The 20,150-nt window shown below is 28.5% G+C and overlaps 1 protein-coding gene across 1 annotated transcript in view; it reads right to left on the bottom strand.

Annotated features, from left to right (window-relative positions):
• The window catches only part of LOC119680082 (insulin-like receptor), a gene marked incomplete at its 5' end in the record, with an annotated part of 56,586 nt that extends 39,046 nt beyond the window's left edge, over positions 1-17,540 (bottom strand). Inside the window, 1 exon segment of the mRNA XM_038092724.1 lies at positions 15,831-17,540. Coding sequence (XP_037948652.1) covers positions 15,831-17,517 — 1,687 coding nt within the window.
• Between the last annotated feature and the right edge of the window lie 2,610 nt (positions 17,541-20,150).

Here is a 20,150-nt window from a genome sequence, read left to right on the forward strand (position 1 = left end):
CAGGGGTATAGGGTTTACATTTCCGTTTTATTGAATCTAAGACTTATATAAAAACATACAATTTTTAATTTGTTTATATGAAAAGTTAAAGCTGAAATATAGCATCTTCATCTAAATTCTAAAAAACTAAAAAAAAATCAAAATATCATGCTAAGGAAGATATTGTCCTAGTAAAATAAAACGTTGATGTATACAAATGATATCTTTCTATTGAAATCAACATTAAGTACATAAAGGTTATAGCATCTAAATTACTCAGCAAACCAAATAGTCATCTCAACAATTTTTTCACCCATTGAAGAATTCAAGCATAAAGGATAGTTTTGATGATATTCGATTTGTAATGTTTTAAAAAAATAAAGGAGTATAAGAATAAAAGAGATGTACATGGACAGATTTCCCTAGTATCAACCAAATAAAACGCACGTAGGGGAAGGAGTTAAGTAGCTAACTGTCATCAACTCCATTTTTATATGTAAAGTGGTCATAAATTTGTGCTATTACATAAAAGTTGAAATAACTACTAGAAAAAAACTATTTCGCAATTATTTCTCATTCCAACTTTAGATTTGGTTATAGTGGCGAACTTAGTGATCCACTAACGCGTATTGCCTCAATAATTTCTAACTTTAAGAACAGTTCAAACAATTTTGAGAGAGAATAAAATTAATTTTGATTTTAATAGTTTGCTTGCTTTTTTATTTTTGTTGTTTTTTTTTTAATTTTATTTTATTTAATTTTCTCCAGATCGTATTACTAGCATTAGCATTAATACTAGCATTATTATTAAGAATCTCTATATTATCTCATATTAATTGATATGATTAAATTATCATAAAATATATATACAAAATATTAACTTTTTAACAACATTTTGTTGGTAAGTTGGTTGATTGCAGTGCCAGGCCCTCAGATAACTTTCATATATCTTCATTAGCGATTTTTCGCCGTTTTGCTAGCATATTTCCCGCAAGTACCCCTAATATAGAAAAGTACAGCCTAAATCCATGCCGTCGAGTTTAGATAATTTAATAGGTATTTCATCTTTACTGATGAACAGTCTGATAAACTGTCAATGAAGTATTTTCCTAAAAACCTTCTTCTTCTGGACGCCAAAGCAGGTATTCACAGAGCAGGCGTGTTTTATGCTTTCTTTTCCTACAGGTTTCCATAATTTCTGCAGTGAGGATAATGAGGAATGCGCAGTTTCTCTACGTGGATTCCTATATGCTAATGACCAGGAACAACTGCAGTAAGTCTTACAGTTTTGTTATTCTTAAAAAATTTAATAAATTGTTAGAAATGCTAATAAATTGTTGATCTTGCTTGAAAATCATATGTTCTGCTCATAAAATCATAAAATGTACACGAAAAACAAAAATAGTGGCTGCCAAATGATGAAATATTAAAAGTTTGTTAAAACTTTAAATGCAAACTGTGTTTGAAGCTCATTATTAAATTTAATAGCTTCAAATTTAACAATAATGGTATAAAATAACTGGTTAGCGATAATTTAACTTATTATTTCGCGTTTACATGCAATACTGTCGTATTCATTTCCTTTACAAAGTCCCTTTTTTTAAAGGTGCAAGAGCAAAAAAAAAAACGGACAGGTGCCTCACACAGGTTTTATTCAAAATTTTCAAGACCCCGAATATTTGTAAAAAAAATAAATTATTGGCTTGCTCGTAAAGTATAGTCGTTTCTAACTTATCAATTTATTATATGGTGTCTTTTCTTCGTATTACTTAAAAAGGACTTTATTTTGTATAATCTCGTGATTTTTATTTTTTATAAATTCATTAACATAAGAGGTCACACTGTAGAATAAAAAAAGGAATGCTAATGATGCTAATAAAACAGGACAAGGACTAAGTAATAATTATTGATTCTGATTAAGACTAGGAACCAATTACGTTTTCTCAAAAATTTTAAATGGTGATAATAAATTGCAGTGAAAATAAAAATAATTTCAAACTTTTTTTTTATACAGGGTTATATTATGGTTCACAAACTAAACGTAAAAGAAACAACCTAAACGTAAAAGAAAGAGATTTCCATCAAATTTTTATTTTAATATATCGTTTAAACCTTGTTATTAGGTCTGATATAGAGCATCGTTTAAATGGTTTTTACTGGAGAGTTCTGCCCTAATTTGATAGGCGTTCATTTTCGAAATACCAAGAGTTTAAAAATTGCATAAAGTATAAAAAATAAAAAACGAGTGGTATCAAAGTGCATGATCACACGTCTCGATTAATTTAAGCGCCACAACGCCTAAACATAACGAGTTGTGAGGCTCGTAGTACCGCCCTTTGGAATCCGAATGAATATATTTTACATCCATTATCTCCAATTTCTCACAAAAACAATAATTGGTAATCATGTAATTGTGGCGAACAGAACTGATGGTTTTTGTCCACCTTAATCATTTTGAAATGACTGTGTAGGTTTATCACCATATAATACGGTGACTTTTAATAAATACTATTGTATCTTTCAAAAATTACTTGTGGGTATTTAATCTATATGCGACCATTTTACTTAACATATCCATTAAGTGAAATAATGAGCTTTACCATTAAAAAAATATTTGATGTGAAAAATTGTCACCATTTTTGTAGTAAGTTTTTAGAATTCTCGCAGAATCAACGGTTGTTGAACGATTCATGTTGCAAAGTGGCGAATCTTAAAGTAAATACTTGATGCTTTGGTTAATAGTTTGACTTTTTGACAGAAAAAGCGCTCACATAACCAGGACTATGGAATGGATATGTCTTTATGAGGCAGTTAATGGTTTTATACCATTTTAGCCATGCTATTTTAGATCGAAGTAGACATATTGTAAAAATTAACTTTATGAACTTTTTTTGATATCTGAATCAAGTATTATTGCACAGATATAATTTTACTCTGTACCGTATAGTCTCTTACAGGACCATGAAGGCACTGGTATAAGTTTGTAATACCTGTATTATTCGTTGCAACAATTATAAAAATTAAGAGATTGTAATTTATTAATTTTTTTTTGTATAATTAAAATTAATAATATAGAAATATTTTTTGTGTTTTATACGATTCTATAAAAATGTTATATACGTAATGTAAACAACTTAATTTTAAGGTAAGATTCTAAAAAAAAATCCATTTGAATATTTATATGTGAAAAATCCGAAATGCTTCTTTAACATTCCAGTTCCACATCATTAGGCTAAATTTATGTTGATCCCACACTCTGCTTTAATATAATATAAAATTAATTTTTTTTGTTAATCTTTTGTACGGTTTTAAATTTTTAAAAATAGTTCATTAACAAAGAAATAAATTATATAAATAAAGGCTGTGAAATTATTATCGAACATAATAACGCAGAACAAACTATAAACAAACTGTTGAAAATGTTTTCGAACAGAATACGCACAACATTATAGTAGTGCTTTGCTTGTTAGTAAGCCTTAGAAAGCATTAGAGATTCTTAAAGAGATATATTTTTATATTTATTTAAATAGCCCAATATATACACGCACAAATGTCACTGTCCATTAAAATCAAATAAAAAACAACACAGTTGTCAAACACTTATCAATCGAATTTTATATTTGTCATTTTCACGGCGTTCAACTGTCACATAAATATCAAAAACAACAACAGTAACAAGTTTTCAAAACAATATCGTAGATCTATGTATTTATCTAGAGGGGAAAGTAACACTTTCAAGAAATCAAAACAAAATTCATGTAGAATGTAGTACAAACTTTTATTGTAGTACAAACTTTATTTTACTTTTTTATTATTGATGAAGAATATTTTTAAAGGGAATATATGTTATCATTCCTATTATATAAGATTTTTGATATGTTCCACTTCTCTGGATCACATAAAAATGGAAATGCAATTTAAGGAATCTTTAAGATGTTGGTACTATTAACGTCATCAATAACAGATATATTGTTGTAGTTACATTTGCGATAAATTAGACTGACAAAGGACATCATACTATTTATCTTGAAATATATGGTAAAAATGTCATATCAATATGCCTCATACACCGCTGATAGCACCGCTTTTTAAAGCGTAATAATAGAAATATATACATAAGATATGGATGCTTTGTAAGATTGTTACAGAACAAAAATTTTTAAAAATGGAATTGACCTAAAATTATAATCAAATAAAAAAATTTATGAAATTTATAGTTTAACAGAAATATTATAAAAAGCAAGGATTTTGTTAAAACAAAGATATATGGTTAGATTAGAATGAAGGCCTTGTGCCCTAAACTCACTCAAAATAAAATATTATCCCAATATACATGGATAATATGCTTAAAAATTAAAATTCTGAAGATGTAATAATTATGTTAAAAACGGAAAATGAACACACAAATTTGTTAAATATATCTATTAAATATCAACTAACTTCTAAGAAACGAGAGATTTGATGAGATAATATTTATGTTGTTATGTATGTATGTATGTATGTATGTATGTCGATCCTTTTTTCGAGTCAGCGCAACTGGGCACTTTTACTCTTTGATAGTTGGGGGTACTATAGGGTCCCACCCATCTCATTGACTAATTTATGTATTCCTTATAAGCTTCATGATTATTCAGTGATTGATCAAAGATCTGCGTACCTCCCCCTGCGGAGAGTGATTACTCTAAAATTAGATAGTGCTAAGTAGGATAGCCTGTCAGTTTATGTGTCCCTTATGTATTTTTTGATCGGGTCTATTCTAAGGTCTCTTAGCATGTCGTTTGTGCGGATGTACCAAGGCACTTTGAAGAGTCTCCGGAGAACCTGACTTTGAGTAACTTGTAGCTTTTGTATAGTAGACACATACATACACATATATATAGATTAAGGCACTTTGAAGAGTCTTTGGAGAGCAGCTTGTAGCTTTTGTATAGTAGACACATACATAAATATTAACGAAGTTTATATCTAACAAAAAGTTATTATTTTTACAATTACGTAGAAGTTCTTCTTTCTTCTTTAGGAAGAAGTTAAATAAGAAATTTAAGGTTATCTATTTCGTGGTACTGATTTGGCAATACTATTTAAGTGACATTAGTCAAATAGTACTTTAATCTAAAACATTGAATATTTAGTTTAAGGTATGACTTTTTTAATATGGAACATGTAATATAATGGGGGGTTTAAAAGATGATTTTTAGAAACGAATTTATTATGAAGTTGTTATACGCACATATATTTTCTTTTTAAATGAAAAAAAAATGATACAAACCATTAATTCTAAACAATCGTTAGCATCCTGTAGGAGGGTGCTACAAACCGAAAATTTGTTTGAATGTACAATTTCACATTTTGGTAATGAGAATTGGCCTAAACATCGTATGATTTGACACTACTATAATTTTTTTATGGAGTTACGCCAAACATCATATTTATTTGGACAATTTTCAAACTCTCTATGCTTTGAAAACTACCATCTTTCACGTTAGACCTAGAGCCAGTTATGTGCCGACAAATCATCGAAAAGTACCATAACAGATCTAGCACTGTAAGATGTCCTATGGAGGCTATTATAATAATATAGCATTTCATACATAATGGCACGGTTTAAACAATATACGTAAAAAATATATTAAACCGATATTTAACCGCAAGTTTGTTTCATTTCCGTATTCTTTCGGAACCATAACCCAGTAGATATGTGTCTATTTAGTAAGATTTTTTTTTGAGAGAACAATAAAAATAAGAAGCAAAGTATGATAGTATACAGTTTAGGAGTTTCCTGTAAATCTAGTAGATGTCAAACATCACAAACATTAATGAAAAAAATTAATTTGTGATAAAATGATTGAAAAATAAGTTATATTTATTTTAAAGTTTATTTATCTTCCGGCATTTATCTTTTAAGCTTTTCTAAATATACACAAACAATTATGTTAAGCTCGTGTGCAATGTACACACGTCATTATGTCAAACGGTGTGACAGTTGTTAATATACGTCAAAACTAAACTTTTGAATAAAAAAAATATCAAATAAACTTCATATGAAAATGAAAAATAAACAGCAGCTACAACAGCAACAGCAACAGCAACAACAAAAGCAACTCTAAACAACCATAAATAAAACTGAAGCACCAAAAAGTGCCAAAAATCTTTTTATGGATCTCGGTGGTAACCGCTAACGCCACAAGCGGCGGCTTTACTGTCAACATAGTTGAGTTGTACTTTTCTGTATGCTATATGCCCCTCTTTAATTCTCTTTCGTTGCGTTCCTGTTGTGCTTATTGTTGGGTGTTAAAACTTTTGTTGTGGCAACGACAACAAATGGATTATGTGTAGAGCACTACAGTCATAGCCATAGCCATAGCCATAGCCATTACCACAGTACAATACAATACCTACATTGCAAAGCAACGCAACGCGACTCAACGTATTGTAAGCGTCATAATTCTGTTGTTGTTGCTACTGTTGTTGTTGGTGTTGTTATTGCTGCTATTGTTGCAAATTATGTATAGAAATTGACAAACATGAATGGCGCCCCAAAGTGACCAAAGTTAAATTTTATTTTGTTGTTATTGTTGTTACTTGTTGTTGTTTTTGCTTGTTATTGTTGTCTTTTTTTGGTTTCTGTTAAAGGCAGTAGCGTGCCCAAATGGTGAGAGTAGCTTAACGATTGTTAAGGGCCCATTAGACAGCAACGTTCGTTGTCAACGCGCGCTTGCCATTACACAAACAATTTTTAAAAAATTTTTTAAACACGCCCCAGATAAAACAACAAATATACTAAAAAATCGCTCTCACATGAGAATTTTTTTCTCCTACTTTTCTCCTACTTTGTGAAATGCGAAATTTGTTTGTGTAATAGTAACATTTGAAAATTTAAGAAATGTGTTGACGAAAATCAAAAAATTTTGATATTTCTTCAAACATGCTCGTGTTTTTGCATATACAGTCGGATTTGGTCGGCATGCAAAATTTTATTTATTTTGAGAAATGGAAGCGGTAAACATTGCGTTAAATGCACGCATGATTTGTCGTTAGCATGCGATGCTTTGCAAATATGAATGAATTTATTATTTTAAATATTTGTATTTTCTACCTAGGTAAAAATTTTTAATTTCCAAAACATTTTATTAAGAAGAATTAAAATATTAATAACCTTGGGCTAAAAAAAATAACCAAACATTAAATTACAATAAAAATTTTGTTTTAAATATTAATTGCATTGTACACCTACGGAAAATTTAAAATAAAATAAAAATACAAAAAATACTAAAAAATACCAAAAAAAAAAATTAAATTATATAAAATATAATATATATAAAAATAAATATATAAATTGAAATCATAAAAATAAATATAAATATATAAATTAAAATTATAAATTAAATGTAAAACATCATTTTTCGCAAGGAAATTACGCATAGCAGCCGCTGTCGACACTTCAGCGATTGCTTTAATACTGATGAGTGAACAAATTTTGCATTCTTTGCTGGAGGCGTGTTTAAAAAATTGTTGGTAAATTTAATGTGTAATGGAGAGAGAAGACTTCGTGTGTTTGTCAACGCGCGTTGATGTCTAAAGGCCACTTTAGTAACACATTTGTGTGTTGTTGCTTTGAGCCTACAACAAAATAAAAATGAAACGCTACAACAACAAAAAAGAATCGGAAGGAAAGCAAAAATATTACAAAATAATTTTAAATAAATGGCGCCATTTGGAAATTTGATATGCGATAGGCAAGCAATAAGACAAATATTTTTCTGTTTATTAAAATATGGAATGCGTTTGGAGTATTGCAATGGCTTCAATTTATTTAAATAAGTTTTTGTAAAGAAAATCATTTTCATGGATGTTATAAAATAGGGAGTTAATAAAATAAATGCTGAATATTTAAAAAATATCCTTAAAATTTTTTTTCATTAAAAATATATGTATGTATAAGTTAAAAGTTCACATAAAAACAAATAAAATAAAATTTTTAAAACTAGTACAAAACAAAACACAGTAGAAGGCATAAGTAATTTACAGAGAAGAAAATAGGAAATTATTTATTTAAGACATATAATGAGATTAGGAATATGTTATTATGACGCGAATATTTTGTCAGCAGGCATTTAAAGAACTATAAACTTTAGCTTATGGTGGGTTTTCCTATTTTGACAAACAATTGTCCTTTTTTGCTTCGATTAGTCTTACTTTTTTTATTACTTATACTGCTTTTCTTTTTTCAAGTTCTTATACGGTAACACGATTGGCAATTGACCTAAGGACCCTTAGGATCGCTGGAAACTTAACAAGTGGACACGGTATAAGTTAATCTTGATTAATTATTGAAATACCGTTTCAAAAGAAAAGGTTATTATTTTTCCTCCTTATGGTCGCAATTCTTTTTTCTTTCGGCAACACTTTTAAAAATTTTAGTACTACTATTGTAGTAGATTTAGTACAGAGCAACACCAATATTCAGTGTTGCAGTATCAATGTCTGTGTACTAGGTACTCAAAGCCTCGTCACCTTAATGAAATTGAAATCTTAAATTCTTGCTCTCATTCCTAAATTTTAAGTTTACATTTAAAACAACAATTTCAAATTTGACTTGACCATGACTTCTGTATAAAATGACTACAAGCATAAGTAATATTACCAGCTAGACCTAAAAGATCTTTAGTATAAACACGTAGTAGTTCTATAGTTATTGACAGAGCTAGTTGTTTATTCTACGAGTATTACAATTTTTTTCAAAGATCATAAAAATTATATTACATACTTAATAACTCAATCATTAGTTTTTATTATTTTATGTACAATTTATTCACATTTAAAAATTTTTTTTTAATACTACAAGACATCTATTTTTAATCATATTATTCATATACATCCTATTTATATTTGAAGGTAATCATAATTATCATATCTTATAGAGATAGCCAAATTTGAGGGAAGTTCGCGTGACAAGAGACAAAGCTAATCATTGTTTTTGACAGCTTAAAATGAATTTTAGCAAACATTGTAACTATTTTGTTATTCCATGTGGGCGTAAAATTTGCAAAAATATATGAGTTTATTAATAGACATTTTGATAATATGTTGCAAATATTATTAACATACGTATGTTTACGGAAATCCATCACATTTAAGGTTTAAATGTCTACAATTTCACACCTGACAGTCCTCCCAAGGCATACGATCCAAATAATTTAGCGGTCTCAAAATTTATGACAGCTTTTGACACTTACGCGGACGATATACATCCACATCCAAGGCGAATTCGAAGAAAGATAGCAAAATATTTTGTGAATTGTTTTATTTTTTCCTTTTTCCTCGTATTTAAAACTATGTTTAAAATTATTTCGACATTGAGAAATGTTTGCAAAAATATTTTATTTTTATTTTTGCATTCATTGTCAATATTATTTTAAAATAAATTAATATATTTTTATATATTTTTTTGACATTTCTGTGTTCTAAATAAGAAAAATTTGCAAATGTCAAATCTATTATTTGGTCAATGACTTCTGCAACGTTCAAAATTTCTTCTAACGTTTACGTTCAGTTGTTGCAATACTTAGCGAGGGGCAAACAGAAAAAAAAATTTAAATAATTATGGAGACATAAATTATAAGGTTTTTTTGAAAATGTTAATATGTTCAATTTTGTTATAATAACTTAATATATATTGTCAATAGTTTAAATATTGCACAACTTTTTAAATTATTATTAAAAAATATATTTTGTTGTCACCAATTATTATTATTGCAAGAAATTTCGTTCACAAATAATTTTCTTAATCTATTTATTACTTAAAATAAATTTGTTTGTTTCTAATATGTTTATAAATAAATATTTTGACTCATTTTTTTGAAAAGGGGTAATGAACAATAGTCTTTGCAGTTTAAAGAATTAGGTGTTTAAATATAGTAGAGAATCACAAATTAGAACTCTTACAAATTTGAATTGTCCAGAAATTAGAACCAAAAAATTTCAATACATTATATGCAGTAAAAGTTCTAAAATAAAAATTTTTGGTTCTAATTTTTAAGCGAATTCTTTTTTATTTTAAATTTTGTATAAATTAGTAAGTTGATAAATGTTATTGTTCGTTTTTTGTTTCAACAAAAAAAAAATAAGAATTCTTTGATGAAACGCATTCAAAAAGGCAAATCAAGACGGATCTGAATATGAGTTCAATACTGATAATACGTTAAATAACAGTGAAGATGACGTTCCAATCCACACCAAATGTGTATTATTCTGAAGCGATCGAAAGCATCAATATCGTAATTAATTGGTGCAAAAAGAATGACTCGTTTCCTACTGATCAATGACCAATATTTAAATCTCAGTAACGAAAACATTGTAAAAATATATACCAATGTACAATAATGCTTAATTAGAATTGATTTCAACTGTAAAATAAAGTTTTTATGCAGAGTTTTTATTATTTTTTTATCAATTTTTATAGAGATAAAAGAGTCCAGAAATTAGAACTTTTCGCAAATTCGAACTACCCGAAAAACCAAGTAGTACTACTGTTGGAGCTTTACTGTATTAGTAAACAAAAAAAAAAATAAAAAATTATGTTGCAAATATTACTAACAAAACAAATTGTATTTAAATAATACTATTATAATATAAAAAATTGTAAAAGTATTTTAAAACTACAATATATTGCAATATCATCATCTGATAACTTTAATATATGTTATATCAACCACATAACATAATGTTTGGTATTTTATCATCTTCTCTTTTTATTATAACAATTGAGTCTCTTTACATACAGTGATACAGTTATACAGTGATCTTGCTTGTCGGAAATCGATTGCTTTTTGCTTAGAACTTAATATTCGTAATCATAATTCCATTCTTATTGCGTTTAAGAAAGTGGGGAGTACTACACACTGAGACTCAGATGGTCTGTTTTTATTATATAGTACGGTAGACAATGCAAAATGGTGCCTTGTGCTACTATAAAATTTATTCTTTTCAAGAAAGATTTTAGCAATTTCAATAAAGATAGCATGTACCAAAGAGAAGATTGTAAATAATTATATTTGATTAGTTAAACAAATTATTTCTCATTTATTATATAATGATTTGTTGTTGTCAATTTAAAAAAGGTTTGAACAGAAATTTTTTTCAAAGAATTTCAGATCCTTCTATAGCACAATATAAAAATTTATAATTATCTATAATTTATATTATAATATTACTATGTAATATTACTATATGTAATATTGTAATAATATTACTATATATAATATAGTAATATGTTTGACTAGTCCATATAATTCTGGATTGATTTTATATAAATAAGATTATTTCCTACATAAATTTCAAAAAAAAAATTTTAAAAATTATAAATGTAATGAATCAACGCTACTAAATCTTAAATGTCAGATCACTTCTTTAAATTTATATATATCGTGTTTGAATTAAAATAATCGGAATTATATTTATTGAATCCTAACATTTTATTCCTTTCATTAAAAATTTTATATATTAAAAAATGTGTTTTTCAGTTTTCTTTTTTTTTTTTAGAAAAATATCACACATAACATACATAAATTTTTATTTAATTATTTTGTTATGCACATAATTTAAGAGCATAATTTACGCCTCAAAATAATTTATAAGATTTATTTGAAGGTAGTGAAGCTCATAAATCTTAACACCTATACGAGTGCGTATCTCCACCTCCCCAAAGTCAAATGTCGGTTCATTTCTTTAATGTTATTGTTGTTTTTATTTGGATCTACTTTTTTTTTTAATGAAACGTAGCTTCATATGTTGTGTTATTAATTTTATTTTGATTTTAAATTAAACGGCAATTTATTTAAAACACGTAATTTTACTTTACAAACATTAAGCAACTATATTAGATTTATTTATTATAATTTTCTATAGACGTGTTGGACATACAAGCAGCAAAAAAAGATGGAAGCTAAAACTATAAATTTAAAAAAAAAATTATATATTTACTGATATGTGATAGTATTTTGATTGGTTAAATTATTTTTGCTAATGAAAAACACAATTTTTTAATTATATTATATATAATTGATAACAGGGTATAGGCATGTTGTTGTTATTGTTGTTGTTGTTTAGCCTCTGCTAATATTTACTAATACGATTAATTGTTGTTGTGTATTGTAAGCCATGTAGGCAGGCAACCATTTGCTTTCTGTTGTTTTGTTATAATTTTTTAGTTTTTCTGTTTTTGTTTTTGGTTTTTTTTGCATTACACCATTTTGCTTAAGTAAAAATTAATCATTGCTTTTGTATGTACAGCACAGACACTCACTAACCCACCGTAGTTCGTAGCCTAGCATAAACAAGCACTTACATGCCCTCATTTGTGTGAGTGTATTAGGAGGTTAAGCGTAGCATAAGCATTGTGTTACGTATACGTATGGGTGAATTAATAATTTATGTGGACCGCCTGCTGTTTGTTTGATTGGGCCACAAATGCCGCGTATTACAATATTAACAGCAACAACAAGAGCAGAACGCTGCTTTCTGCTTTGTCTAATCAAATACGACAGCGGCAAGCAGCGAGCAGCGAGTAGCATTCTTTTTTATATTATTAATTCTATCAGCTGTCAATATTTGTCAATAATTTTTATAAATTTACTTATTTCCAATGTAGACAATTTATTGGTGTTCTCAAAAACAGCACGACAGATACAAATTTATGTAATCACATTGCGAATGATGACTGGTGTGAGACACGAAGAGTGTGGTTAGAAGTACATAAGCATAACAGTTAATTATACAAATAAAAAAAAAAACAACTCTAAAAGATACAAAATTGGTTCAACTCTGAAGTCAAGCTTTTATTTCGATATTGTTTTGATGTTTGTAATTATTGGGTATTCCTTGGGTATTCAACTTAAGATACAAAGATACTGACAAAACTCGTTGTTGAAATGTTATTTCTTTTTTATAACTTAATTTAAAAAATATTTAAATAGATTTATTTGACGTTTCTCTTAGATAGAAATAGGGATCTCATATGTGAAATGTGCAGATCAAAAATCACAATACAATACTCGAGAGAAAAAGAACCGCGCTACGATTAGCCACAGTTCATATTTTTGCATTTTAGAAAGGTATAAGTCAGAAATCAGATTAGAAATATTTTTAATTTGTTTCAAATTAATTTAATTAAAATTATTTTACATATATTAAATTAAAATAATAATCGTGACTATTCATTTCCAAATCCAATATATGAGATTAAGGAACTGCAGAATACTATATTTTTATAGTGAGATATGCTATTAAATAATATAATATGTAGTAATAAAAGAATATGATGTTATACAGACAGTCATGGTCACGTCAAATTTCAAACTGTTGTTGGTTTCAATGTAAATTAAGAAATTGATATGGAGAGAAAAAGAGAAATGATGAGGCTTTGTGTGTCTCATCACGTTGGTCAAAACAGTGTTGCTTAGTACTAAATTTTAGTGATTTAATTTGGGATGCTTACAGCACTTGATGAATTTTGCAGATTAAAAATTCCTATAAAAGTAGTCTCCTTGGTTGTGTTCGTGTGTAGAAAAGCAAAGAAACATTATAAGAAATAATTTATTTACATTTATTTTGATTTTAAAAATTATAGTTTTTATTTTTATTCCGTTCTGGTATGAAGAATAAAATGTTCGTCTGTATAAATGTAAAAAAAAAATTTCAAAAAATAATGGAATAAAAATATTCTGAAATGTATGGGTTTAATAACCTTTTCAATAGTATCAAATCATGAGTAAAATTTTAATTCACTAAATGCAATAAATTGTGTAAAAACTGTTGTAAAGATTAATTTCAATCTTAATCTTTTACTTAAATGTGTCATGAACCATCAGAAGTAAATATGTGTATTTTGGTATGGATATTTAAACATATTCAAACAAAGATAGCTTCTAAATTTACATACAAACAAAAAACATCAAATTAGAGTGAAAATAAGAAATATGCCATTCTGATATGATTCTCTCTATAACATGCCTTCTGGTCGTGACTGAAGACAGCGCAAAATTGCCGTAAGCATTCTTCTATATGACTGTGTGCATAACATGCCTCTAAGATCTACATGTCTACAATATGAATAAAAATACTGAACCAAATTAAAGATAGTGAAAGTATATGAAGTTGACGGAATACGGAATAGAACACGTATCACATATCAGTAACAAAGGATGCAATAAGACTTATAAAAGTCTCATTGAAGTGAGAAATATAGAAGTGACAAACTGTTTGAAAAGTCAATAAACTTGTCAAATTAATTCAAAAACCTATTCCAAAAACTCACTTTACAACTTGATATTCAAGAAGAGCAATAAGAATTCAGCCCAAATTTTGTAAATGGTATATGGAAAATATAGATCTCAACATATCTGCAAGTATGTGTTCTGCAGGAGTTCCGAAGACTTCCGAAGACGACTTCAATACCGATACAAAAGTTCACGTCGGCATATTTTTTATTCCTTCTATTAATGAAATGCTGTAAGTGAGTGAAAGAGCATTAAGTTGATTTTGAAGAACCAGTACTAATCAACGTTGCAATGCCTAGACAATGTAAAGATATGAAGAGATATCAAAACATATAATAAGCAAAATGTAAATGCCAAAACTATATCCTGTGTAGATCGCGTTGAATTAATAGCAAATCCTTAAGATAACCTAAGACACCTTTTATTCAACTTCGTGACAACAGTAACAGATTATAACATAATAATTAAAAACCCCTCATTCAAAATAGCTTTATTTCAGTTAGGTTTCCAGTTATAGCTTTCATTATATTTAAATCTTCCATCTGATAAAGCCTTTTTATCAGATGGAAGGGCTTTTGTTTCTTCTAAAAACATTTTCAAGGATTTGATAAAAATAATAGACTGACACAATCGCATGATTTTGTTAACACATATATAAAGCATATTCCAGTTAGAATGTATATTATTATTTGTTTAAATTTCCACTAAAATAGAAAATTACTTCCTGTAAAACATTTACTTTTCTTTTTAAAAGGGAAAGTACCGAAAATGTAAGATATTTATTGAATTTATGTTAGAACATTTCCCATCTTTAGAACCTCGTATTACTACTACATACATTATAAAATTTCTAATGATTTAATAAAAATTCAAAAATACAGCAGACATTATCATTTTCTTAACTAACCTTACAGTGAAAATAATTCATGGCAGTTGCAAATTTTTATTGCTGGCTTTGAGGCTTTGAAAGAGGTGTGTTGTTGTCCAGTTAATTGGTACCAAACGTACTTAAAGTACTTCAAAAGCAATTTTTGTTTTATCTAAAGTCAGCAATATCTAACTTCATTATACAAAGAGTAAAGGTAATTTATTATTATTGATGTAACATAATTTGTATGCCAGACTATATGTATTTGCCTTAGCCTTATGACGACCGTTGCGCTGAAATTGTTTTCCAATATTTTTTTACTGCGATATACTCGATATAGTCGATTCTTTCCCAGGCAGGCAACTGTTAACAAATGTTAATATCAAAGGTACGAACGACTATGAACACAACTGTTTATATAACACGAATAGTATTGTAAACATTTTGCTTATGAATATGCTAATACGGAAACATTTATTTTGCAAAATTATATCTTTTTTCAATAACGCAAACGTTATAAGCAAACAGAGATTTCGTATCTGCTGTGCCTGTTGTATCTGCTTCAAATGCTTGTAACTATTTGAAGGTTAAGTACAACAGATACAAAATGTCAATACCTGGAGTGTGGAAATCATATGCAATATTCGTAAATTAAAGACTGAGAAATTAGCATAAATATGAAAATGTATATTACTTTAGATACTTACCAGTTTCGTTACGTGATAGTGTGACTTGTGATGTGGTAGAACCGACAGCTGCTGCTGCTGCTGCTATACCAGTGGCTAATGCAGTTCCAGTTGCTGTCGAGGATTGATGCGATGTTTGTGCTTGTGTCGTTGGCACTATGATGGACAACGCAACCATTATTAAAATCAGATACATAAGCGATCGAGTTAATTGATCGATGCAACTTAGATATGGTTGTCGCTTGAAGGGATGAGACAAAAACCGCGGGTCATGATCTTGGTGTCCGGAGGAGTGATGTTTATGTTGTGGATGTTGTTGGCGTTGTTTTTGTTTTTCTTTTTGTGTATGTTTATGTTGTGATGCTTTTAGAATTTGTTTATTTGCTGCGATTGCCATTTTATTGTTTGCCTTTTTAGCATTATTGTTTAAATGATAATTATTACTATTACAATTATAATTATTATAATCATTATTTTTAGAATAGGAATTATAAAGAAATATCAGTCTTGACAATGGAGGACATTGTTGTCTTTTATTGAAAAAAAAGTTGACATGCGTTCGCATGTAAATTTGCATATATTGAAGTGTTATCAATAAGAAACGATATACTAGAGACGGTTTTCTCTCACTCTCTCTCTCACTTCTCGGGGAGTTTCCAGTTTTAATATTGTTGTTGTTGCCTTTAATATTTGTACCTTCCGTTAGTTTAGTAGTTCCATCAAACAAACTTGCATTCATTGGATGATCCATAGTTAACGGTATTGCATTCGTTGTTGTATTTCTTGCAGATAGCGATAGCGATGTTGGTGATGTTGACGTTGACGTTGTTGATGATTTTATACTGATAACCGTTGTTGAAGGAATCATTTCTTTATTTGTTATATTCATATTTGTTGTAATAGCAATGCTACTCGCCGTTTCATTTGCATTAGCTATGTTCGAGCATTTACAAAAATGTTTGCATAAACAATTCAATGTGGTTGTTGCTGTTGTTGTTGGGCAGGAACTATATTGTCGTTTATTTTTATAGCAACAGCTGTTACATAGCACTGTTGCTAGTTTGTTACACTTTTTGTTGCAATGGCAGTGATGATGAGGATGCGACTGGCAATGATGTTGTTGCGGTTGTTGTTGCTGTTGGTGCTGCTGGTGATGTAAATCAAGTTGCGTTGTTGTTGCGCATTGTTTTGTGCTGTCAAATTCAGCATATTTGTTGTTTAGGTGTGATATTCTATTTATATACATCATTTCTTCATCTCTACTAGGTATGTCATTTGTATTGGTGTTATGGGATCTGTGGCTGGCATTGATACTACTCACACTACTCACACTATTCATACAACTAATATAACTCACACACTTGCTTGACTTCATAACTTGGCCACATTCTATGCAACTGTCCACCATCTCCTGTCGGCATATTAAACAAACTTGCGTACAATTTTCCGACAATCTTTCATTTTCAGCACTAATATCGCTATGTTTCCTAGTAACCGCGGTCTGTTTTGTTGTTGCTACTGTTGGTGGCATATTTGGTTGTTGTGATGTTTCGTCTAACAATTTTACTCGATCCGTTTCTTTAGCACAATTAAAAGTATCGAAAAATTTAAATAAAAATAATTTTCGCTTTTTCTTCAAAAAATAATTGGATAGCCCCGTAGTGGTCTTTGTTGTGGTGTTTGTTAGATTTGTTGCTGTTGCGCTCATGTTGTTGTTTTTGTTGTTGTTTACATTATAAGGAAGATGTTGGGTTCTTATGACCATTTTAGCAGATCTCACATACAACTATTTTGCGCTACATCTAATATGTTTCGCTATTTTGCTATATATATATATATGCCGCCTTGTGAGTCTTATCAAAAGACACTAACTATCTATAGTTGAGTATCTTTACGTGTTAAAAATCGTTGCAGTTTTGGTATGTGTTGATTTTGCTTAAGTTTAGGTAATAGAGGAGGCCGTCATTTTCGCACAATATTATTCGTCCTTTGTAGTTTGTACATAATCAGCTAAAAAAAAGAACAAATAAATTATTATTTTAATATATAATATATAATATACAATATATTAATCATAATCAACAATTTTTTCAGTAACTAATACAAAATATACTGAAAAAATAACACTAATGCAAAATAAGCGTACCCATTGTATTCCGATGAATCAACTTCAAGAAGAAAAAAGAATTGTTAAAGATTCCAAATCTGTACAAATGTAGGTTGCTGCACATAATTAATTAATTTTTTTACTTACTAATAAAAAATGTATTATAAAAATAATACTAATGGGTATTAGCAACCCACTGTACTAAGATAAATTAAAACTTCAAATTTAAAATAGGAAGGATCAGATTAGACTCCAATTACAAACGAAGGTTGCTACTTAAATGTTGCCTATAATTGACATTCGGGAAAATCGGGCACTAACAATAATATAAACAGATTACAGAAGACCTTGCACAAATATACATGTCAGTGACCCAACAAAGAAAATCAACAACATAAAACAAATGTACTATACATATATTATATATAACTTAAGTCGGTTAAAATAAATTACTACTACAGATAAATATAGTAGAATTTATTATAAACTGAGTATATTTGTTATTATGTCATTTATCAAATCATTATATTTAACCAGCGTTTTTGAACAACCTGTGTTTAGACATATATGACACAATTCCGTCATACATACGTATATTTATTAAAGACAGGTCTTAATAATGGGCGTTATGTACTTTGTGATTCTGATTTAGTACTGCAACCACCGACAAAACATATATAGTGTCCGTGACATAAGCCAAACCAAACTCTCATCCAAGACATCAAATGTTTAGTTACAGGTTAATGTTTTCACAATGTGAATCGTGTGAAGTTGTAAATTCTATATACAATAAATTCTAATAAAATGTATTATAATATATTCCACAGTTTATTATAAAAGATATGTCAACAAAGTGACGACTAGGTTTCTCTGACAGAAAATGAATTCCCTATGTAGGAAAAAAAAATTCTAATAAACATAAGAAATCAGAAATGATTCCTTGTTGGAGTTTTAATAATTAAGTCAATAATTGACAACTGCTGAATGTGTTACAATTATGAAAACTTACTAAAAGTATAGCCGCATAATAGACCCGACGGTCGCAGTGGACATATCCTATACCAATAATACTATAAGTACAGATGTTAGCTTTGGATTTGCCGAAACTTTACATAGAATAATAAATCTACATTGACGTCTTATTTATGATAATATATTTAATGTAATATATACATTGCAAAAAAATTTTTAAAGACAAACATGTTCCAAAAGTTTATTTACAAGCTATATCTAAATTAAAAGTGATTAATTCCATTTCTACTACAAGTTTTTCAACAAAAACTTGGGTATGATATGGCAGTTTATAATGCAGCTATACTTAAATCAGAGCCGATGTAAATAAAATTTTATATATTTTCTCATACGAGTATAAGTATATTACCATATGTACCAAATTTTATTTCCATATCTTTATTAAAAATTTATATACGATTGTTCAGTTTATACGGCAGCTATAGTAGTTTCGGCAAATTCAATAAACGAGGTTCATTTTCTAAATGATTCGTTAGTTCTGAATTTTATATACATACAATAGAAAACCTGTTTCTGAAAAGCCAGTTTGTATGGCAGCTATATCTAAATAAAGCCCAATATGAATAAAATTTGGTACATTGTCTTATATTCCATAAATACAATGTAAAATAAATTCTGTACCAAACTTCATTTGAATATCTTAATAAAAAACTGGGAAAACTCACATCCGATTGTTCAGTTTTTATGCCAGCTATAGTATATAGTGGTCTGATTTTGGCCAATGCGACGAATTATCAAAGTCCACTTCCGAAAAGCATGTACACAAATTTCATTCAAATATTTCAAAAATTGAAAGAGTTCTATAAAATGTATGGACGGACAGGACTAAATGAACTCAGTTCTTCGAAGTAAACAAGAATATATACACTTTATGAGATCTAGCACGTTTTTTTCAATGCGCTATAAAATTCTGAACAAGTGAACTCAGCTCGTTGAGTTAATCAATAATATATACTTTATGGGATAAACGACGTCTCTTCAATACCTTACAAAAATTCTTTATATGTAAAGAATTATATGTTATATTATATTATATGTTTTATATGTAAAGAGTTAAACAGTAATGAGAAAATTTCTTATTAACTCAATTTTTTTAGTGATAAGATCGGGGGCAGCGAAAATTGATAAGTAATTGTTAAAAGACCCTTGCAACTATAAGATCCATTATACTATTATATATGTATTATAATAACATATAATTT

Source organism: Teleopsis dalmanni, chromosome 2, assembly GCF_002237135.1.
Source record: "Teleopsis dalmanni isolate 2A chromosome 2, ASM223713v2, whole genome shotgun sequence".
NCBI classification, from domain to species: Eukaryota; Metazoa; Arthropoda; class Insecta; order Diptera; family Diopsidae; genus Teleopsis; species Teleopsis dalmanni.